The sequence below is a fragment of the Brettanomyces bruxellensis genome, chromosome 4 (genome assembly GCF_011074885.1).
Source record: "Brettanomyces bruxellensis chromosome 4, complete sequence".
NCBI classification, from domain to species: Eukaryota; Fungi; Ascomycota; class Pichiomycetes; order Pichiales; family Pichiaceae; genus Brettanomyces; species Brettanomyces bruxellensis.
Window position 1 is genome coordinate 176,552 of NC_054685.1, and position 22,879 is coordinate 199,430.

Here is a 22,879-nt window from a genome sequence, read left to right on the forward strand (position 1 = left end):
TTTTTTTCTTCTTCTTCTTCTTATATTTGTTATTCTTCTTTTCCTTCAATGGTCTTCGTTATAATTTCTTTTTTCGTTGTCCAGCAGTTCTTTATTCTTTATAATTTTTCAGGTTGTACTATTTCAATATGATATTAGCGAGTAAACAGATCCACTTGTATGTGTGCAATAAGATATTATTCCAATGCCACTAAATTGAAAGTTTGTTGTTTAATTTAAACTTCTTATATTTCGTAATTCTTGTATGTTTGCTTTACTTTAAATAGCAGATTGAAAGAAAGGATCAAGCAACGACCAAAAAAAAAGTTTGGGATGCGTGCATTAAAATTCCTGTTCCGAATTAGATATGAAGTTAAGAGATTCTTAAGGAATTTCTTTGCGGCACATGTTACCGTTAACAAAGTTTGTATTATATTAGGAAATGAGAATTGAATACTTAGTTGCGTTCTTTGTCACTATTTGGACAGTGGTTGCTGAATCCTCCAAAGTAACCGAGAATGTTTCGGCTGAAGGTGATCCTAAGATCGGAAGAGTTGTTATCCTTGAGGTCGAGCAAAATAAGGAAATTATTGGAAACCTAACGCTAGGAATATTTTATGATGATGTTCCAAAGACTGCCAAAAACTTCTATCTTTTGGCCAAAACCCAGAAGTACACGGGAACTCTTTTTCACAGGGTGATAAAGGACTTTATGATTCAAGGGGGAGATATCGATGGAAGCGGCGGTTATTCTATATATGGAAAAGAAAGGGGATCTATGCCAGATGAGAACTTTAAAATTAAACATGATAGACCAGGACGGCTCGCAATGGCTAATGCTGGACCAGACAGCGCTCTTTCACAATTTTATATCACTATGAAGGCAACTAGCTGGTTGGACGGACATTATGTAGTGTTCGGGCAACTTATCGATGGATTTGACACCCTCAAGAGTATTGACATTACCGAAACTGATCGGAACAATAAACCAAAAAACGATGTCAACATACATTCCGTTTATACCTATCTTTCTGATGGCACCTTAGATAACACGTTAACCGATGAGGAAAGAACATTTGACATTACTGTTGATGTTCCGACAGAAGAGGATCGAAATTCACTGTTGAATTTGGAGACAGGTAAAAAAGATGAGCCTGGTGGCGAAGATAATGGAAAGCAAAAACAAAATGATCGGGAAGCACAGTACAAGGAACATGAAGCTCAGCGTGCAGCAACAAGGCCAAAATATGAGGCATTTTACGTTCTAGTTCCATTGGTAATTTTTGGAGCTCTTATAACTTTCATGTTGGTGAGATCCAGAAGAAACATCATGTATGCAATTAGAGGTCCTCGTTACAGAAGGGTACAAGTTCATCGCTGAGAATTAAAAAAAAAAAAAATATGTAATCTATTTGAATGCTGGACACTAGGCCGCGTACAAAGGATGCTTGCGCACTAAAAATCACTTAAATGAAGGGCAATACTTTTCATATACAAACACCTGGGGTTCGATATGCACAAAACTTCTTAACAAAGACCGAAAGTACGAAATATCCAACTTCCTGATAATTACATAAATTGTCAGGGTTGCTTTCTGTGGATTCGAAAGAAAGCTTATTGCACCCACACGATTAACTCCAACTAGGGAATCGACTGAATCAATCTTGATCCACGTGCACCCGTCCTTCGCAGGAAAGACTTTCTTGTTATTGACACTATCATCAATGTCTGCATAAGTAACCAAATAATTGAAGCTATCCCATTTTGATTTTAATTCGGTAATATTTTCTGTCTTGTCGTAGGTGATGTCAAGCTTTCCATCTTCATTTCTAAGTTTGTTGAAAAGAGTAATACCGCTCATGCAGGATGCGATATCCGAATGAATAACAATCGGATAGAGCATTCCTTCTGAAAATTGATGTCCGAGACGAATATTAAGTCGTGTAAGAGCTTCTCCTCCAGGATAGTTAAAGCTCGAAGCATATGCTGAAAATAATGAAAGCATGTAGTTTCCAAGGCAAAGCAGTGCCAATACAATTTTAAGCGTATAACCTTTATACCTATGTTCGGTCAAATTTGCTATGCCGGTTGCAGCTGACATGGTCAATGCAGGAACTGCATATATGATAAATCTCCATTCTTTATGAGGCTGCAACGACATAACACCAATGAAGACGAACGAAGAAATTACCACAGTTTTAATTGTGCTCACATGATAATTCACTAGATCTGACTTTAGACTCGACAAGCAAAATATTGGAACCACCGGAATCATAAACGTTCGTGGGAGATATTTGGTAAAATATGCGTGAAAAGGTTCCGTACCCCATTTTTTTGATTGCCCCTGGACCAAATTGAAGAAAAATGATTCAAGCTCAGGAAGTGAAGGCTCTCCCCAAAAAAAGCTATCTGTTTTATAACTGATTAAGCATCCGACAATTCCTCCAAGTGATGCTACCACGATTAATGACCTGAATTCTATTTGTCGTTGTATAGGGCTACTGTAGAAAGTATGCCGGCGAACATAATGATTTCGAGACGAAAAATAACCCCAAGCGCAAAGAGAAGGCCAATGCTTCTAGTCGTATCACCATTGATAAAGTTTCCAATACAAATGTTGAAAATAGGGAGGGCCATGAAATTTGGTAATGTTCTGGAGCTATAGAAAACGATGTGAAATTGTGTAAACTGTAATAAACCAAACCATGTACCTATTGATTTCGTCCTTCTGCTGCACGATATACTGATCTGATGCTTTAAATAGCACAATGCATAGCAGTTGAAAATGCAAAGTAATAATCTGGAAGTAAATTGGTAATTCAGCCAAGTGAGATTATATGCCTGGGAAAAACTCGTAGGAGAAAAGACATCTACTAACGGCTTGAGTCTCATTATCAGTGATTCAGGTAGGATACTAAGTGGAATTGCAATTAATAAAGCACCAATAAAGGTTCTTTTCACAACACCAGGGAACTCTTTATGATCATAATTAGATAGATCATCAACCCCATTGAAAATTATGTCATGAATGGCCTGGAGGTTAAATGACTCTTCAACTTTGGTATATGGTGCAATGCACAAAAAGTATATTGCTGTTCCAAAAAGCAGACTGTCTAGAAACTTTGAACAGAATATCATGTCTTGGGGCAAATATCTGGAAAGAGTGTGCAAATTTGTTCTATATTAAATTAAAAATGTAAATTCAAAATATTCGATATGGTGATAAGCAAATGTTTTATTTGAGGCAAGAAAACCCCATATTACAGTTCACTATATTCGAAGTTACCACGAACCAAGTCACTTGAGAAACGTATCGTGTTTCCATTGGACACAATTTGCGAGACCATATTTGTTTCGCTCTTTTACACTACACATTCTTCAACTCTGAACTCTACTAAAATAATCTATCACGTGGCTCCTTTTAATACACGCATGCACTTATTACTTTTTTAATACACGTACAGATAATACTTTTATCATTTATAGCACTAGATTTATATATATATAAATGATCATCAAGTTTTCACATTCTGCAAAAGTCAGCTTATCTGTTAGTTATCCTACAGTCGTGGTTTTCAAAATAAATACAAAATGCTTTTTCTCCTCATCTAATTAGGCTGTGTAGAAATATAGATCAACATCCAACCAATGGAGTTGTTCCAAATCTTGGGGATTTTTTAATTTGGTTGTGTAAGGAGGGGAGGAGATGCGAAGAGTTTTGGGATAGGAAATTTAACGCAAAAAATTGAACATTGATTCTTTGCAAAGAGACTAATAAAAAAAAAATTATGTCTTTTACGTAGCGTCTTAATAAAGAGAATGAACACATTAAACAAATATTTGTAACTCTTAGACATCTAAGGAATTACGAAAAAAAAGATATATATCATACGTTAATAATGGTTGTTCATTACATGGGATGGTGGGGACATATGGGTAAGTGTTTTATGCGTACATTATGCAGCATGTTAATATTGTGATACTTTTCTCGCTGACAAGCAGGTGATATCAACTTAGAAATTCATCATATGCTGACTGTTTGTCAGCATATTTGAGATAAATTTTGAGCTTATAGCTTGCTTAAATGTTAAGGATATACATTTGATTATGTCCAATAGTCATATAATGGATGATAATGCAGATGACGTTGAATCATATATCTGCCGCCGGTACGTAAATTGACTTGTCATCTATCAAATACTAACATATGTTAATATTAAAGGTTCTCCAAAGCAAAAGTACATTGCTCAGTATACAGTCTCTCCTTATGCTCAAAGTCCATTAAAGGGCTCTCTGAATAGAGCTGTGTTTAGTACATTTAGCAGATTTAAGTCACAAGTTTTCTACTGGGCTGTTCCATTATGTATTGTTTATGGCTTTTGGGCAAAGGCTAGAGACTATAATGCTTATTTATATACCAAGGCCGGAAGAGAGGAGCTAGAGAGGGTCAATGTTTAATGTACTATCATACCATGGTAGCATGATGAGTGTTTAATCTTCCGCTTCTATTATTTAAGGATGAAATATATTTATTTATTATTAAAACCTTCGCTTTTGAATCTTAAAGTAATATACGCTGTAATATTCGTTAAGCAGTTTTACAAGGAAAAAAATATTTCGTAATCGACAATTGGAACACTATTAAACCTATTCTAATTTCATGCGGCCCTCGTTTATTGAGTATGTTCAAATCATTGCTCTTTTTTCTTCTCTACCTCTTTGGAGCTATAGGAAGGCGAAACGTCTTCGTTAAATGCAATGTAAACATATAACATCATTACAACATTTGCCACGAATGCAGCTGCACCACCACTCACTATGTCATTGTCAGTTAAGGATCTCGTAGCAAAAAATACAATAAGTGGTGCGCTCACCATTAAAGCTGTAAATAATAAGAGCTTTTTAACCACAGGACTGCTCAAAGGAAAACAATAACTTAAGTTAGTAGCTAGATATTAAAACAAACCGTATCAACAGACATACTTACGCTGGTATATCAACCATTATGAAGATTCTCGATACTGGATGGTTAATCCAAATTTGTGAAAGTGTAAGATGGAAAGAGTTCTTGTTACGTACTCTGATATACCGATAGAGAGGGCAATGTTCTATCGGCAGCAGAAATTTATTGCCCAGAATTAGTGATCAGCTGAGGTCGATCGACGTAATTAAATACTGTTTCAGATTGATCAAAATAGGACAGTACATATTTAGCAATGTTATCTTTTATGTGTCAACGTTTTGAAAATCTTTAATAAGGTGGAGCAACGTCTGAATGCATGCTCTCAAATTAAGGTGTTTTCGCTAGTTTGAGAAGCGTCCTTTGGCTGGCAAATAAAATGTAGACGTGATGGCGTAATGTCGCAAGCAAGAAAAAATATATATATCTAGAATTCTGGGAATCCAGTTACTAAATGAGGACATGAACAGAAAATGCCAGCAGCCAACCCAATTGCTTTATGATCTACACTAAGTTTAACATTCAGTTTGTCATTTAAACATGAGGCTTTCACCAACACAAATTAATGATTTTGAAAAAAATGGTTGCCTTGTAATTCCAAACTTTCTAAGGTTGGATGTGGTTGAATCTTTAAATTATGAGATTGAACACCTATATTCCAAGTTCGACATCAACAAGCATCCTATGACAAAGTTCACGACTGAGATTAATGGAAAGCATATTGGCAATAAGTATTTCTTGGAATCTTCTGATAAAATACACTATTTTTTTGAACCAGATGCCTTTGATTCCAAAAGCATGTTGACAAAACCAGTTGATAAATCAATTAACAAGATCGGTCATGGTTTACATATTTTGGATAAAAATTTCAAAAGTATAACCATTAATTCAACCATAAGTGAAATTTGCACCCAGTTAGGTTATAGAGATCCCAGGGCGTTACAAAGCATGGTTATCATAAAACAACCTGGAATAGGTAACGAGGTTCCCCCGCACACGGATTCGGAATTTCTTTATACGAATCCTGTTACGTGTCTTGGATTCTGGTTTGCTTTGGAGAACTGTACTGCAAAAAATGGATGCTTACAGATTATTTCAGGGTCGCATAAAATGCATACTTTGAAGAAAAGATTTGTCCGAGACACGGAAAAAGGTGGAACTAAGTTTGTTCACGTTAATGAGCCTTTGAAAAACTGGAATTCAAATGTTGATCATGAAAAGGGAGAAAATTCATGGCAAAAATCATCAAAATATACGAATGTCGAGGTTCCTGCAGGAAGTTTGGTTTTGATTCATGGAAATTTGGTCCACAAATCAGATAGAAATAATTCCCAGACCTCGAGAAATGCATATGTATTTCATGTTTTGGAAGCAGATTCAAAATATGACGACTTGAATTGGTTACAGATCCCGTTTGATAATCCGAGTGGTACTGATAACTTTACTAGAATATCTGAAAGGTAAGACTCATATTCTGGTGTATTGTTATCCGTAAGATAAACAACAACTTCGTTTTATATTTATGTTTTTCATTTATATTATATAATTAACACTCCCTAATACATGTAACTTTTTTTTCTTTCGACCCAAGAAAGTGAGGAGCTGGTACGAAAGAAGTGAGTGTTCAATTGCTACATATTTATTATTCATTATTTATTTATCAGCACGCCAATCATAAATTTATTGTTCCGTTCTTTTTGATAAGCAGTCGTGACGTTTAAAAAGAATGCGGTCAAAGTCACGAGCATCAAAATATTTACAAGTATGAAAAAATAAATGTATAAGAATCCTTTTCTTCGAACAATGCTAAATGTTATTTGAATTTTATCAACGAGTCGTCAATTCAAGTAGCCAGTATTTTACTTCAAACGTTGCTCCAGAATCCTGTGTGTCCGACTTTCATTTCTTTTAAAGTTAATACCCATCTTTTCATAGATGAGCCATACTGTGAAATATTAGGAGTTCTTATAAATTTTCTTAATCCCCAAGATAAAGTCATCAACGAGCCTTTTCCACTCACTTTAGCATCTTTTATTATTAAATCGACAAGTGCAATATGTACATCTTTGAACCTAACGTAACAATGAAATAGGGATGAATCATTTGAATCATAAATCATTGCTCCCAGTTTCTCCAATCTTTTGAAGAGCTCTAATTTGGTATTAAAAGTATTTTTGCTCTTGAAAATTCCGATCATCATGGAATGTATCAATGTTAATGGAATATCACCATTATAAGTTTGATAGTAATAAGTTATCAGTCTAGGAACCCTATCCGGATATCTAGAGATCAAATCTTCCACCATTTTTGACTTTATTCTTAACGTGCAAAAGATGTTTAAAAGGGATTGCTTTTGTTCCAAACTAAGTCGCGTTTTGTTTCCACTTCGTGGGCCATCGTCATCAATATCAATTAGGAATGGCGCAGATTTATCGTTTTTGCTTTCCGAAATAAGTCTATCTGCACTGTTGTTAGACTCACCGGTCTCTGAGTGATGCGAATCAATATTCAGAATCCAAAACATATTCATCATGGTACTATATATATCATTATTTTCAGAGCAATCGAATTCTTTAGAAGGTTTACCTTCAAGAGGAGAAACCTTCGAATCAAAAAGTGAATCTAACAGAAAGTTTAATTTAGGATTTCCGACTGTCCGATTTGCCACTGTACTTGTGGCCTTTATAGGATTAATAGCATTTATCGGCGGGTATTTTTGGGGATATTTCAATGTTATTGAGTCCAAAAAGTCATGGATATCCCAAAAGAGTTTTGGATCTAAGTTTAAATCCGAGTTTTCAATTTTTATCCTCGGAAGAATCTTGAAAAGCATTTTTATAAAAAGCTCTAAGATAACAGACTCCGCGGTAATACGCCTGCTGAAGCAATCCAAGTTATCGTCAGCATTTACTTTAGCAATACTCTCAATTTGCTTTCTAAGAATGTATTTCTTGAACTTGTAATCACACTTTGAAAATTCTATGGCAACAGCTTTTAGCAATTCCCTATTTGATAAATATATTTTGGACACATTCTTTGTAGAAGAATAATTTATTGTTGAAATTAGGAATTTGTTCAACAGATCAGAAAGTCTATCTGCAAGCACATAGGATTCAAATCTATCATTGAGCTGATGACAATTCCGCAGCCAGATTAATAAGAATGGTAAAAAATATGATGCGGATATCTTTTTAGACTCGCTTAATATATCGATCCAACTCTTTAAGGTGCGTACTGGAGTTGCGTCCTTTTCAAAAAAATCATTAGCATTACTCATTAATGAATTTCCAATCTGCTTTTGCCTGTTGTGAGACAGTGTATCGACATTTGATGATATTAGGAGCATCTTAAGGAGCTTTCTTGGACGCTTCAAGTATTCTCTATGATCCACATAAAAATATTTCACTATGAACTGAACCACATATTTAACCTCATCCTTATCGCTTATTTCTCCTAGCAAATAAAGAAAACGACCATAGTGTTTTCCCGCAACTTCTTCGTTCACATTGTCAAACCGTTCAAATGCTTTATATTCAATGATGAGTCCTTTCCCTTTTTTTGATCTGGATAATCTTCCAAATTCTTGAACAAAGAATTGCGTTTGATTTAAAATGCGGTTCCCTAGATTGTCTATAATTAGTGGTGTAAAAGAGCTGCCTTGGTCGTTGTATGCCGAACTGACCGAATATTCTTTATAGATTTGTACTGAAAGACGCCTGTTACTAACAAAGCGTGTCAACGAAAAAAAGTCAATTGGCGTAGCATATTGTAAAGGATATCTGCTTAACAATTCCAAAACCTTCTGCTGACGATTTAGCACAAAATAATAAAGATCGAAGTCTTTATTTAAACCAAGTTTAATAAGTTCGTAATTTTTAACCTCTATAAGATGATTTAGGATGGAACTAAAAAAGTTTGTTTCCTTAAATATACTTTCACCTGTGCAGTATGACGTTAACAATTTATTGAACCCGGATAGCTGTCCCTTCAAGTTTCCCTGGTTTTTTGCCTTTACTATATCTATCATGGCATATAGATGAAGAGCACTTATGTCGGGATCCGTTTTACCATTAAGCGCATTATTGTGAAAATCTTTGATAGCCATATCTAAATCTCCAACACTAAAATCAAGGGTACTGAGCCTATGCAAGATCAGGTTCATAAATTTTAATTTTATCAAATTGTAGCCATTCTTGTAATTTAAATAACTGATCTGTGAAACCAATCGGGGATTGACCACCTCAAGTACGTCAGATAGTCTGCAGAGAAAAAGGAATTTCATCCAACTCGAATTGTGCAACAATTCATTCTTTTTTAAAAGTGTGTCAACAAATGAAAGTAAATCGCCAAGCTGTAAGTCCATCTTCAGAATTAAAGCCGCAGCATTGTGAAACCAAAGATGATTAATTAATATTTCTACTGCTCGTGACATAATTTGAATATCATGTATATCGAAATCTTTAGAGTTCATGAATAAATATAATAGTTTTGCGCAGTCGTATCTTGTTCCTTTCCCAGTCAAAGGAACTTTTGCGCTGCTTCCATGTAATCTGCGGTATTTGGTAAGGAGATGGTGCCAATCTTGCTGATTTAATATACTAAATGATTCTGTTTGTAGCAAACTTCCTATTGTCAGCCTCTTTGTTGTCAAATCATTGGTTTTATCAAAATCAGCAGTATCATTATTTATATCTGAAGTCTGAGTAGCTTGCTGAACTAATGCCTTTTGGGCTTTCTGTATTGTGCAGTTTACAAATTTCCAAGCACGTCTTCTCTCTTGTCTGATCAAACGAGGCCATACCTTCTTGGTGCTCTTTAGTTCATTACTGTCAACTTTATGTCTCGGGAATTTTGTGTGAAATGATCGAGCAGAAACATGTGGGGATCTTATCAGCATATGGCAGTACCTGACTTGTACAAGGGGATGGTACTTTGGACACCAAAGCATGTGAGTAGGTACAACATGTATCCAATATTAATTGATCACCTGAATATTATGAGACTCCGTTTTCGAATAATTTAAGTGTACAACGCGATTACTATCGGATTTGAATTGTAAGTTAACTAATCAAAGAAAGGCCTACCAAAAAGTCTTTCGAAATACTAGATAAATTAAAAAAATATTGAAAAAATATCACGAACTCTATATAAGAAATAAGTTATCTACATATCGACGGGTCGGAAGTATCCTCACATCCTACTACCAAAAAAAAAATACAACTTACGAACACACTAGTACTCAAGATTTCATATCATTAAAAGATATAACACCGTATGTAATGCAAAAGCCAAGACCAAAAAAAGGCATAACCTAACACTTACGAATGAATGTCATTTATTTCTTCTGTCCCTGAGCAGCAACGGCGGCAGCACCAGCAGCAGCAGCTTCTGGGTCCAAGTAGTATGGCTTCTTAATTGGCTTGAGATCATCATCCAATTCAAAGACCAATGGAATACCAGTTGGAATGTTCAAGTTAGCGATATCGTCGTCAGAGATCTTCTCCAAGTACTTGACCAAACCTCTCAAAGAGTTACCATGGGCTGCAATCAAGACAGTCTTGTTCTCTCTCAATTCCTTAGCAATGACATCTTGGTAGAATGGCAACATTCTCTCAATAACCAATTGCAAAGATTCCGTAGCTGGAAGAACGGATGGGTCCAAGTGTGCGTATCTGGCATCATCGAACTGTGCGAACTTGTTACCCCTGGCAATAGGAGGTGGTGGGGTGTTGTATGATCTTCTCCAGACCTTGAACTGGACAGGTCCAACTTCCTCCAAAACCTCAGCTTTGTTCTTACCCTGCAGATCACCGTAGTGTCTCTCGTTCAATCTCCATGATCTAACGACTGGAAGGTAAAGGAAGTCAGCCTCCTCCAAAGCAATGTTAGCAGTCTGAATAGCTCTGCTCAACAAGGAAGTGAAGACAATATCTGGTTTCAATCCAGAGTCCTTCAACAACTCACCTGCTCTCTTAGCCTCCTTACGACCCTGAGCAGAAAGCTTCACATCAACCCAACCAGTGAACAAATTCTTTGAGTTCCATTCGGATTGACCGTGTCTAAGAAGAATAAGCTTATGAACCATTTTGACAGAATTATACTTTTTGCTGATAAATGCAACACTTGATAACAGGAAGTAGAAACGTACGCAGCTCGGGAAGGAAAAGAAGGGGTTTTAATGACTGTGGGCAGAAAGTGACTTTTCTCTTTTTATATATGTTTCTTCTGGCATTAATTTGGGTGTGCACATTCTGATTCTTTCTCATTTTTCTCATTGCTGTTAGCCGACTCATCGGAGCTTTCTCAATTTTGAAATTTTTTTTTTAATCATCCTTTGCCCTATACAGCCACATGCGTAATCCACGCCGGAGATGACTGCTCCCCGTTATTTTTATTCGTCGACTACTCACGCATCTTTTTTATCCAGAAGAAAAGAATCATCATCAGATCCGCACTTCTTTTATTTACGACCGATTACCTTTGTATAATATTGGCATGCACTCATCTAATGAGATTTAACCTATGGTTATTTATGTAATCAATACCCTCTAGCTGATAATACCTAATTTGGTCTTTGTCCGACATCTGCGGTTGATCTCCGCCCGTAGTCACCTGGGGGCCGCTCTGAGATCTTTCGCGAAACTCCCGAATAAATAAATTTTCAGTTTGAACGATTCAAAACAATAGAAAATTCGAACACTACTGTGGCAAACGTGTGTTGCATTTAATTTTCAAGGAGTGAAAAAAAAATAAAAAGTCCGAGAAAAATGACGACAGCGCATCAAGAACCTGTAATAATTGAATGGCAAAAAAATTCGCGTCCTCTCAGACCGAGAATTGAACTCGGATCCCTCGCGTGACAAGCGAAAATTCTAGCCATTAAACTATCTGAGATTTACATATTTTTAAATTTCCCGCATATTTATATCATTATTTTGATTTACTAATACCTCTTGTGGAATATTCTTGAGTGCGGTAAGTGTACCACATGTAGATTATGTGAGACTGTGTAAGACTTTATGATTGTCGGACATATGAGAATATTACTTAATAATAGTGTCAGAGTATATAAATCATGTGTGGCATATGTATCCGCTTAATTGTTCTTATACCCATTTATCGTAGGTACCGAGGACGCAGATGTTCAAGATTATGAACGAGATTGGTCATATAGTTCCGATCTAGAAAAGACTTCTATTGCATAGAATGACCCTCATAAAAAGCGGGGTCCTTATAAGCACGTTTGTAATTCTGTCAAAACAATGTAGCTCTCGAACAATGGAGTTTAAGTAAGTGAAGATGGTATTGTTATATCATCTGATCAATACGAGAACCACATCTATATAAAGTGAAGATATTCCCTTTTGTCTATCATTATACATACTATCTATTACATACTACAATAAATATCGAAACACTATATAAATCTGGTAACACTAACTTTAACAAATTCAGTGAGAACCCGAAAGTTACTCTTGGTTTCAGCTGAAGGTTCACTTCAAGATGGATAAATTCCTTTACATCAATATGTATTGCGAATTACGCAATAAAGTCGTCGTCCCTTTTAAGGCACACATAGTATATAAAGAAAAAGTAGTACATACATATAAGAAATATTTTTCCATAGAAGTGGAGTAGGTCATTCTCAGCTGAAAGTAAATTAAGGAGAGTTTTGTTTCAGGGCAAAAATTTTCCTGCGGTCTATTTCTGATATCCGTCTGAATATTAACTTGATTTACATCTTATAAATCAAATACCAGTTGAACCTTTATGAGATATCAACATAAAAAGTATTATTATAACTCATAGGTTTCGACAATATAAATCGTGTGTGGTAAACTTTCTGTCTCATATTCCTATGCATTTATGAATTAGCTATTTGTAAAAGGAACTAAAAAATAAGGTAAAAAGAATGTGATAAAAAGAGAAAATGCACATGCTTTAAATACCTTTAGTCCTTATGAGCGAGGACTTCTCGGCATAAGCAATGCAAGACAGTTTTCTGTAGATGCGGCTGTCGACGCATTTATTACAGCACTCATGTACATTTATAATTCCAGAAGATGCAAGTATGTCAAAACAAAATAAGTATAAATCAATAAGGTTCCTAGGAGAACAAGATATAGGGTGTCATATAAGAAGAAGAATGTCAATTATATAAAGATGAGATATCCTCTTGTGTCTATACTAAATCTTATGTACAGGTTATGTACTACAAGAAGTATCGAGGTACTATACCAATCTGGTAACACTAACTTTAATAAAGTACACCAAAAAGCTGAATTCTGCTCCACAGTATAGGTTCTTATTTTAAGGTTGCCAAAGAAGAGCACACTGGAGCTATCTACAATTTACTCCCCCACTGTAAACAAAAATTAAGCTATATGTATACATCAAAGAAAATAAATTACTCAAACTAGAATGATTGATGACAAAAATTACATTTGACCTCAAAAAAGAAGAAAAAATATACTTTATTTGCGATACAGCTTCTAGCAACAAAATTCTATCCCTTCATATGAATGTTTATAAGCTTCAAGATATTTAATTAGATTTCTTAGATTTCTTTGTGATTTCTCTAAGATGCGTTTTTGGGAGCCATTCGTCAACACCAGTAGATTTAGAGATTGAAGTAGTGGATTTCTTTGATGCCTTCTGTTTAGAAGCTTTTAAGGTAGGAGAAGGAAGAATCCCTTTCAAATACGTTTTACCGAATGTGCCATATAGAACATAAACCAAGCCAGCAACGGTAGCCCCGAGTAATAATTCCGAGACAATCAATTTCGGATTAAAGAAGGATATTTTTGGATCGGTCACATCAAATATCTGATTTCTTGCGCCCAACTTCATGAACTTCTTCTCGTACACAATGTAGACAGCAGGTACAAACAAATAGTCATCAGGAATCATATTCACTGCAACATTTTGAATAAACGTGACACTTTCATCAGTGGAAACAGCAAGAGGACCGATCTGGTTTGCCGTCACGTTGGCTTTCACATCACCGGTGACAGGAGAAACCAACTGACCCCCAACACCAATAATCGTGCAAGGTTCCTCCTCCCCAGAAGTGAAATTATAAACAACACTAACAGTTTCACCATTTGAAACCTTTACAACTTCAGTTGAAGACTTTTCCTGTTTACCTTTGATAAGATAGTCAATCTTAAAATTAAATGGCTTTTCATCAGTTGGCTGGAATTTCTGATAGGCCGGTGCTTGTTTCGCATTAATGTCTGCATTGTCGGCAGCAACGGCCGTCGATGCTAAGAGAGAGGTCAGAGTCAACAAAATTTTCGAGAATTTCATTTTCTGTAGTTGCTTAGCTGGTATATATCCAAGGAGAAAGCTCTGACATATATGAGTAGACGGTGATGCAAAAAGAACGTGGGAGGGGAGCAGTTTCGCTTTCTAATTTTTTCAACTTGTCCTTCAATATCAGTCGAAAAAAAATGTTTTCGGCGACGAAGCACTAAATTGCAGCTTACGTAATTCAAATTTAAAAAACAGATCGAAAGCTACGTGAGAGAAAACATTTGCCATACATATTCTCCTAACTTCAGTTACAATCATTTTCATTCTATTCGGGAGCAACAACAATAATTCATAAATGTCATTTGAGAATGCAATGGGAGATTTGAATCTCCCGCTGCCCGACTGTGACCTAGTTGCTGCTAGGAATTATAGCTTGGATAAATTAAGCACGCTCAAGGAACGGATCGAACGATCATTAGATATGTTGTTTACTCGGCTGAAGTCTTTACATGTGGACATGGACACCAAGTTATTAACAGAGGATGGATTTCCTAGGAGTGATATAGATGTTATTCAGACACGTTTGGTAAGGGTACAGATCATTCGCCTACGTAATGATCTTAAAGAAGTTATTGATATCGTCGATTTCAAAATCAAGGATATGTTCCAAGAGATAAAATTAAAAACCAATAAAGTTGATCCCGAAAACAGGGGCGCTAAATGGAATTGCAAACAACTCATTTCTTTCGCCATTGTTGAGGAAGTTGAACCCAATAGTCCTGCTGCAAAGGCAGGGCTTAAATCCGGCGATAAAATCTTGAGTTTTGGACATATTAATGTAACAAATCATAAGCACCTACAAAGCGTGGCAACCGTGGTCAAAAGCAACATCGATCGCACTATAGAAATTGTTGTTGAAAGAAATGAGGCAAACAGTCCCAGAGTGTCATTAAAACTTTCTCCGAGTACAAGTTGGGGTGGAAAGGGGTTATTGGGTTGCAAAATAACCGAAATTAAATGATAAAACTAATTATGTGTTGCTATCATGATCATACATTATAATTAAAACTTCATCCTCCGTGGAGAGTGGATGTGAAAGAAATTAAATCATCGTTGTTTAATTTGTAATTAAGTTCGCCTTCAAGTTCCCAGTCAGTATCATTTATGAGCACCAAAATACCCGGTCTAACATTTTCTTCCTGCATGAAAACACAAAGATCTTTCTCTCTATCCACCAAAATATTCTGCACGATGTAAGCCAAGAGATCTCTCATTGTGGGAACATTGTTATCCTTACGAGTGACAATACACTTTGCTTTTGTGAGTCCACCGAAAATAGAGTCCAATCCTCCTCTTTTCCAAATATTGTTAGTATTACACTCAAAGTTGTCGGCAAATTTATAAAACTTACAAAAATTCAACATCAACATTTATACCACCTGCCATTATAATATGATTATTTAGGATACAACACAGTATGTGAAAATGAATTCGAGTTAATGGTGAAATCCAATTTAGCTCTGATATTTTTGACATCAGAAATATTTGTTTCGAAGAATTCAAAATTTTCTCCTCTTTTATCGCGAAAAAGTAGACTCGCCTTTTATCCGGAATTTTGAGGAGAGCGCGAAGCCCGAAATTATGTAATGATTTTTTTCAAAACTCCGAGCTCCGAGTTTGAAAATTCCTGAACTAACTGCCTAGCACTAATTAATACAACATTATAAGTACCAGAATTGTACACATAAATTTATACATAGTATCACTATATAATCTTAAACTTGAACAAAAAAATTATAGTACGCTATATGCTTTTCCTCAAGACTCGGATGGGTGGTCTGTCACACTCTTTTGCTGATATGACTCTAGAATGATGACTCTACAAGAAGTTTCCCGAAAGAGCTAAGCGGGGCATGTTAGAGAAAAATATATAATGAAATTTTATTCATAGAGGAAAATTTTTTGTCAATATGTCACACAAATAACTATTAACTGCTAATGTTATAATTCGTGTGGAATATAAATAAACTGGTGTTAGCGCGTCCTCTTTTTCGTTAATCATAACTCTTAGTTTTAATATAATGGATTCACCGACCGCGGTAGGACATATCTTTATAAGTTCGACTCACTGTATTGTACAAGAAGGCCATATACTGTTTTGCTTTTTATATCCAAATAAGAAATGACAATGCTCAAGGATCCCTCACTTAAGTACAAAAAATTTGATCCAAAACTCAATTTAAAAACCAGGCAGTGGCCTCTCAGAACACTGGACAAGCCACCAAGATGGCTTTCCACTGATCTCCGGGACGGAAATCAATCCCTTCCTGATCCAATGACAGTGGAAGAAAAGCAAGTTTATTTTAAGAAGTTAGTTGAAATAGGTTTCAAAGAAATTGAGGTTGCATTTCCATCTGCTTCACAAATTGATTTTGATTTTACGCGCTGGTGTGTCCAGAATGCTCCTTCCGATGTGGCCATACAGGTCCTTGCGCCATGTAGGCCACAGTTTATAAAGCGAACAATTGATGCTCTCAAAGGTGCTAAGAAAGCTATTGTTCATATATACATGGCTACATCAGAGTGCTTCAGAGATATTGTATTCAATCTCTCTAAAGAGGAAACAAAAAAGCAGGCAACTGAATGCACACGTTATGTGCGAACTCTCACGAAAGATGATCCAAACATGCATGAAACTGAATGGATGTTTGAATTTTCACCCGAGACTTTCAGTGATACTGATCCAGATTACGCAATTGAGGTGTGTGAATCAGTGAAGGCAGCCTGGAATCCATCCATTAGAAATCCGATTATTTTTAATTTGCCGGCTACTGTTGAGATGTCGACACCTAACGTTTATGCTGATCAAATAGAGAATTTTTGCAATAAAATATCTGAGAGTAAAAAAGTTTGCATTTCTCTTCATCCGCACAACGATAGAGGCTGTGCTGTTGCAGCCGCAGAGTTGGCTCAATTGGCAGGGGCAGATAGGGTGGAAGGATGCCTTTTCGGAAACGGGGAACGTACCGGTAATGTTGACTTAGTGACATTGGCCTTAAACCTTTATACACAGGGCATAAATCCACATTTGGATTTCTCTGACATGAAGTCTGTGATTGATGTCGTTGAAAAATGCAATAAAATTCCTATTCATCCCAGAGCACCGTATGGCGGACAACTTGTTGTCTGTGCTTTCTCTGGATCTCATCAGGACGCAATTAAAAAAGGGTTTAAGAAGCATGAACAGAAAAAGAGAAAGCTTGCATTTGAAGCTGAAAGTTCGGGAAAGAAGTGCCGCATTGCGGATTGGAAAATGCCATATTTACCATTGGATCCTCGAGACATTGGCCGGACATACGAAGCAATTATCAGAGTTAATTCTCAGTCAGGTAAAGGGGGGGCCTCTTGGATCATTCTGAGAAACTTGGAATTAGATCTTCCTAGAGGACTTCAGATTGAGTTTTCTAAGGTTGTTCAGCGTGAAACAGAGGCTAAAACAAGAGAATTGAAAACGTCAGAAATTGTCGGTCTCTTTGAAACAAAATATATCATATTTCCGGAAAACACTGTAATCAAGCTGGAGAAAGTTAACGCTTTTAGACTTGTTGATTATCATAGTGATACCAAAAAAGGAGGAAAGAGAGAAATACATTCTATCATCAAGAACAACAACAAGGAAATCAAGTTAAATGGGGTGGGAAACGGTCCAATATCTGCTTTTGCAAATTCGCTCGCCGCATATTTCAATAGAGACTTCGACGTTGTGAATTATCACGAACACTCTCTTGGTAAAGATTCTGATTCTCAAGCTGCGTCATATATCAACTGTAGGATTGGTTCAAACCCTCCTCTGTGGGGTGTGGGAATTCACGAAGATGTTAACGTTGCCGGCTTTAACGCGCTAATCAGTTGCTTGAATCAAAGCGTTAGAGCTAACTTTATTCATCTGAATTAATAAAATTCTCAATTTTTGATGAATATTAATCAAGATACGATATTTCAAAATAATAGTACTTTCGACTCAATATATCTTCTTTTTTAGTCGGATGCATTTCAACAAGCGATTGTTTAAAGTGGAACTTTGTTAAATTCTCCGGTATCCAGTCCAAGATTCTGTACCACTTTGTCTAATGCGGATACTTCGGATTCATATCTTTTTTTCCTTTGCTTGTAGTTTTCATCGTCTTCTACATATTTCAAGTTAGGATTCAACGGACCTTCGTCCTCGTTATCTATATGATATTTCCGTCGAAGATAATATTTAATATCAGCAACTAATTCGATTGTATCATAGTCTTCTCGTGCGTCAATCCTCCCAGCTGATTCTTCAATCACAGCTTTAAATTCCGGATCGTGTAAATATTTAGAAAGATTGGCACTTATAATTTTGGCCACATGTGTTTCGAGCCTTTGGACTCGCGTCTTCCATGACACTCGAAGTACATCGTATAATGATATCTCGCATTCATCATAATTGTCTATTTGAGTAATAGCAATGGCAGCCATAGTCTTAAGCCTATCAATAAAAAGAGAATCAGCTAACATCAATGTGTCTATTGCAAGAACAGTAGGGATGTCTACTGTGTCAAAATAAAGAAAGTCCAAAATTATTTCCACAAGTTTGCTACCCCTAATTTGCAGTTCTTCTGATGATAACCCATCTATACACTGCGTCACAGATGAAACTGGTAAAGAAAGAACAGGAATTGCATTCGGATTTTTCAAGAAATATTGCCTATCAATTATACCTTCATCCTCGAGCATTGTATCCAAAAAAAGAGATGTCTCCACGAAAGAAGACCTAAAAAGAGTGTCAAAATATTCTGAGCGAGATAAGATTGCACGATGAACAGGGTAAAACAGGTAATGATCTGCGACCTCAACACAAAGGATCACGTCCGCTCCGTTTTTATCTATGAAATGTCTCTTTTCATCCGGGGAAAGAACATTTTTATAAGCATCGTTATTAGTTATATCTATCACAGTATCGTCATTGTTTATTTTCAAAGATACATTAATTTTTCGAACGATCATTGGTTGGATTATTTGTTGAGTTACGAATCGCTTCAATTTCCCACGAGCAATAGAACATATTTGCTGTTGAACCTGATTTTTAACCCTAGATCTCTCGGCCATAGTATTAGCCACATATATCCGCTTAACTACAGATGCAAGATCGGGTAAATGAACATCTTCTGCTAAGGAAATAAGATCATCAATATCAATATCTTTAAGATCTAATTTTGGAACTAAATAAATATAGTCCACAAGAAATTTCCAACTCCGAACATTATGCCGGTTACAGAGTATATCTTGTGTACTCACGCAAAAGGAACTATCTTTTGTGTCACTAGATGAAAGCTTTTCCCAAAAATAATCTGAGATCACCATTAGCATAAAGCGATGAATTTTCATGCTTTCCTTAGGCAGATCAGGAAAAGTAAGAAGAGCATCAAAGCTAACAAATTTTGGCCTTAACAATATGCCTGTTATATGGGATGCGAATGGTTGAGTAACATCGACGGCTTTAGTAATATCATAGCTAAGCAAAATCGACCTTATAGAATCATTTAAGGCGCCGTAAATGGCCCGTGAGCCTTCAAACGTATCACGACTAACAATGCATCCCTTTTCTAGTAAAAGCTTTACTATATTTTCATGTCCACATATTGAAGCCAAAATAAGAGGCGAATAATCCCACTCATCCATTTGATTTAAATTAATACCCGTCGCAATATACTTATCAGCTAATTCTATATCACCTTTCCTGCATGCAGTACATAGTTCTCTAAATTCCTTTGACAGATTATAATTCTTCGCAAAATGCCCCTTAGCCCATATATCCATCCTGATATATAATTGAAGTTATTATCATAACACTTAGATGGATATTATGTAACACTCTTCTGTATGTCAAAATATACAACTATTCTCACGCATAATTTCAGGATTTCTTTCTCATGCTTTTTTTCCCCCATCCCCCCCTTTCTTTTTCTAAACCGCATTTCAATGATTTTTATCTTACTTTATTGAGACTTGGTTAAATCATTCTATAGTTCCACAAACTCCTAAGTCTCAAAATTCATTCCTCAAGCAAATTGTTGCAAGACCAGTATAAGTGAAATGTGTTTAATTAAAAGCATTCAACTTTTTAAGTTAATGAATAACTTTCTTAAATTATAATTTCTTGTAAAAATGATTCTGCAATATCACCCGTTATAAGCATTGCATTATAATGCTATCGTAAAAAGGTTGTAAGGATAAAAGGTGAGGGATTTGGCTTTCATAATAATAATCATATTGAATGGTATTTAAGTTATTATATCAAATCAGTACTTTTTGTAATACAATAGATATTTAAAAGCAATCGCAAAAACTTGTCCAATACATTATATATTGCAGGACAAACTTTTGAAAACAAGAAACTATCATGCGTCCGTCTTTTAGCTTAAGCATTGCGATATTCTCACGTTTATTTTAATGAATTTAAAATAAATGGCAACTAATTCTGGCCATCCGTCTAATTTAATTTAATAGCAAAAAAGGTATATTGACCGTTTTATGCCACTTTTTCGTGCTAAGTGTAAAGCATTTGAATCCTTTCTGCAATATGTATTCCTTGTCTGCAAGCATAACACCTATCCTGATATTTGTTTCATTCGTGCGTTGTGTATCACGACTCCCTTCATCATTAAAAAGTTGACTAGTTTCATGTGTTCATCTAGTCTGTATAACTGGAATATATATTTGTAAAGATGATGAGAAAAATGAGGATTAATCAGGATCCTTATCATACCTGAAAAATGTTGGGTAGAATGTATTCGTCGATGGTCAGATCAAAAAAACTGTACCGCCTTGTTTCAATCATATTTTTGATAAGTATTTATAAGTATTTAATTATATGCATGCAATCCTCACAATATTTTAGGCTCATACATTTTTTGTCCCCTTCAATTCTACACCCTTCTTTCAAAAAATTAAAGTATGTACTTCACATCAATTATAAAAGTTGGCGTTATTTTTCTAAGTTATCAACTATATACAAATAATTTTATCAGAAAAAATGGATTCTGCTATTTATCCAACTGGACTTTCAGCTCTAATAAAGTTTGGTATTGTGCTATTATATATCTAATGATTTTGCTCTTCTCAAGTCAATCCAAAGTGTGACATAATTTGATCCAATATTTTCATTAGTTATAGTTCATATACGATATTGTTGTAACATCAGCGCCTGCTTTGTACTCTTGTACCTTCCTTCGCATGTGCTGCTGGGTACACAAATATCCAATTGTTATGGGTAAGTTTGACTAGAGAATTTGAATTCAAAAAAGGACATGTTTGAATTGAGTGACCAGAATAGCTAAATAGGGTTTATACGGTCCTATTTGCCCTTCATTGAGAAACCGAGGTTGTTCTAAAATTCTGCTGAAAATTTGTTTCAAGTGAAATTTCATTTTTAGCGTGTGCAATTTGAAATCACTAAAAAGTTTAAAGGAGTTGAGTAGGAATGAAGATTGTGATCAACATTGTGTCCAAAAAGTATGTTTCTTTGTTTTAAGATTGATTTGATTCACATATTTTAAATAAAATAATTACAAGTGAAGAATCATGTTATTTCATAAGTTCCAACAGCAGTGGTGTTAAAGTTAGTGTTACCAGATTAGTCTAGTATCTTGAGATATATTGTAGTACATAACTTGTACATATATTTAGTACAGACACAAGAGGATATTTCATCTTTATGTCGGACATATGAGAATATTACCTAGTATTAGATAATCTATTATTATATGTCATTAGATTTATTTGTTTTGAGATCTGAACTTATTCTAAAATAACGAAGATTTAGAATAATATCTAATAGAGACAATCCTGGATAAAATGCACTAACTGTGTATGTTAGGGAATCAGCAGAAAAATAATTATGCGCGATCATAATTCTGTTTCTGAGAATTAAATCTTTTTTTTTTATTATGTATGATTACCTCACTTTATTTTCCTTTTTATTTTTACTTTACTTTACCTCTTTTTATATAACTTGTTTCTTCTACGAAGGGACGAGACCCGATAGCCTATTTTGCAATACAACTAGTTCGACTCCACTTTGATGGTAACAGAGTAAAGGAAGTAAATTCATTTTCTTCTATGGTGACACATACACAATTGTTAGAATGTTAAAGGCATTAACATTATCACACAGACCACTTGGTACATTTATATCCACCCATTTAGGTAACCGACCTTACAATTGTCTGAATCTCCCCGACTGCTAGGTTCTTATTAGTTCTATTAAAGAAGGAGTTTGATAACTAAAGCTCGGGAGTAACTCATAAGGTCTCTCTTAACTCTGACACATAATCTATAGGTTATGCCTTCACCGTACTCACAAAAATTCCACAGGATGCATATCGTAATTTCAATAGTGTTATAAGTGCCCATGAATCTTTATTAAATGTAAGGGGTCAAACCAAGAACATATTGGTTTAAAGCCAGATAAAATATTAATGAATTCATTTACCTGATTAGGTAACACGGAAAGATATAAATAGTTTCCGAAATAATTTATGAGAAGCGCGAATAAGAAATAAAGCGTACTGAAAGGATAGTGATCCGAAAGACAATAAGAAAGAGCTACATCGGAATAAACTGACTAATATTCGTGTGGCGACTGCATATGCAAAA

At 35.5% G+C, this 22,879-nt stretch overlaps 11 protein-coding genes and 1 non-coding gene across 12 annotated transcripts; 5 read left to right on the forward strand and 7 right to left on the reverse strand.

The window, feature by feature from the left end:
* Positions 1-421: 421 nt before the first annotated feature.
* On the forward strand, positions 422-1,360 carry BRETT_001635 (uncharacterized protein; the record flags this gene model as incomplete). The annotated part of the gene is made up of 1 exon (XM_041280181.1): positions 422-1,360. The coding sequence occupies one exon, from the start codon at positions 422-424 to the stop codon at positions 1,358-1,360; it is 939 nt and encodes a 312-aa protein (XP_041135064.1).
* An 81-nt stretch (positions 1,361-1,441) lies between these two features.
* On the reverse strand, positions 1,442-3,117 carry BRETT_001636 (uncharacterized protein; the record flags this gene model as incomplete). Its single annotated transcript, XM_041280182.1, has 2 exons — positions 1,442-2,480; positions 2,858-3,117. The coding sequence occupies 2 exons, from the start codon at positions 3,115-3,117 to the stop codon at positions 1,442-1,444; spliced, it is 1,299 nt and encodes a 432-aa protein (XP_041135065.1).
* Positions 3,118-4,104: 987 nt separating this feature from the next.
* Positions 4,105-4,437, forward strand: QCR8 (ubiquinol--cytochrome-c reductase subunit 8; the record flags this gene model as incomplete). The annotated part of the gene is made up of 2 exons (XM_041280183.1): positions 4,105-4,152; positions 4,213-4,437. 2 exons carry the CDS (start codon positions 4,105-4,107, stop codon positions 4,435-4,437), a joined length of 273 nt encoding a protein of 90 aa, XP_041135066.1.
* A 1,042-nt stretch (positions 4,438-5,479) lies between these two features.
* On the forward strand, positions 5,480-6,403 carry BRETT_001638 (uncharacterized protein; the record flags this gene model as incomplete). Its single annotated transcript, XM_041280184.1, has 1 exon — positions 5,480-6,403. The coding sequence occupies one exon, from the start codon at positions 5,480-5,482 to the stop codon at positions 6,401-6,403; it is 924 nt and encodes a 307-aa protein (XP_041135067.1).
* A 400-nt stretch (positions 6,404-6,803) lies between these two features.
* BRETT_001639 (uncharacterized protein) lies at positions 6,804-9,887 on the reverse strand (the record flags this gene model as incomplete). The annotated part of the gene is made up of 1 exon (XM_041280185.1): positions 6,804-9,887. One exon carries the CDS (start codon positions 9,885-9,887, stop codon positions 6,804-6,806), a length of 3,084 nt encoding a protein of 1,027 aa, XP_041135068.1.
* Positions 9,888-10,274: 387 nt separating this feature from the next.
* Positions 10,275-11,024, reverse strand: GPM1 (Phosphoglycerate mutase; the record flags this gene model as incomplete). Its single annotated transcript, XM_041280186.1, has 1 exon — positions 10,275-11,024. The coding sequence occupies one exon, from the start codon at positions 11,022-11,024 to the stop codon at positions 10,275-10,277; it is 750 nt and encodes a 249-aa protein (XP_041135069.1).
* Positions 11,025-11,761: 737 nt separating this feature from the next.
* On the reverse strand, positions 11,762-11,833 carry BRETT_001641. The gene has a single exon. It is a non-coding gene; the product is annotated as a tRNA-Asp (tRNA).
* A 1,650-nt stretch (positions 11,834-13,483) lies between these two features.
* Positions 13,484-14,248, reverse strand: BRETT_001642 (uncharacterized protein; the record flags this gene model as incomplete). Its single annotated transcript, XM_041280187.1, has 1 exon — positions 13,484-14,248. The coding sequence occupies one exon, from the start codon at positions 14,246-14,248 to the stop codon at positions 13,484-13,486; it is 765 nt and encodes a 254-aa protein (XP_041135070.1).
* A 301-nt stretch (positions 14,249-14,549) lies between these two features.
* On the forward strand, positions 14,550-15,215 carry BRETT_001643 (uncharacterized protein; the record flags this gene model as incomplete). The annotated part of the gene is made up of 1 exon (XM_041280188.1): positions 14,550-15,215. One exon carries the CDS (start codon positions 14,550-14,552, stop codon positions 15,213-15,215), a length of 666 nt encoding a protein of 221 aa, XP_041135071.1.
* Positions 15,216-15,264: 49 nt separating this feature from the next.
* Positions 15,265-15,640, reverse strand: BRETT_001644 (uncharacterized protein; the record flags this gene model as incomplete). Its single annotated transcript, XM_041280189.1, has 2 exons — positions 15,265-15,547; positions 15,606-15,640. The coding sequence occupies 2 exons, from the start codon at positions 15,638-15,640 to the stop codon at positions 15,265-15,267; spliced, it is 318 nt and encodes a 105-aa protein (XP_041135072.1).
* A 736-nt stretch (positions 15,641-16,376) lies between these two features.
* On the forward strand, positions 16,377-18,149 carry BRETT_001645 (uncharacterized protein; the record flags this gene model as incomplete). Its single annotated transcript, XM_041280190.1, has 1 exon — positions 16,377-18,149. The coding sequence occupies one exon, from the start codon at positions 16,377-16,379 to the stop codon at positions 18,147-18,149; it is 1,773 nt and encodes a 590-aa protein (XP_041135073.1).
* A 113-nt stretch (positions 18,150-18,262) lies between these two features.
* Positions 18,263-20,041, reverse strand: BRETT_001646 (uncharacterized protein; the record flags this gene model as incomplete). The annotated part of the gene is made up of 1 exon (XM_041280191.1): positions 18,263-20,041. The coding sequence occupies one exon, from the start codon at positions 20,039-20,041 to the stop codon at positions 18,263-18,265; it is 1,779 nt and encodes a 592-aa protein (XP_041135074.1).
* Positions 20,042-22,879: the final 2,838 nt, after the last annotated feature.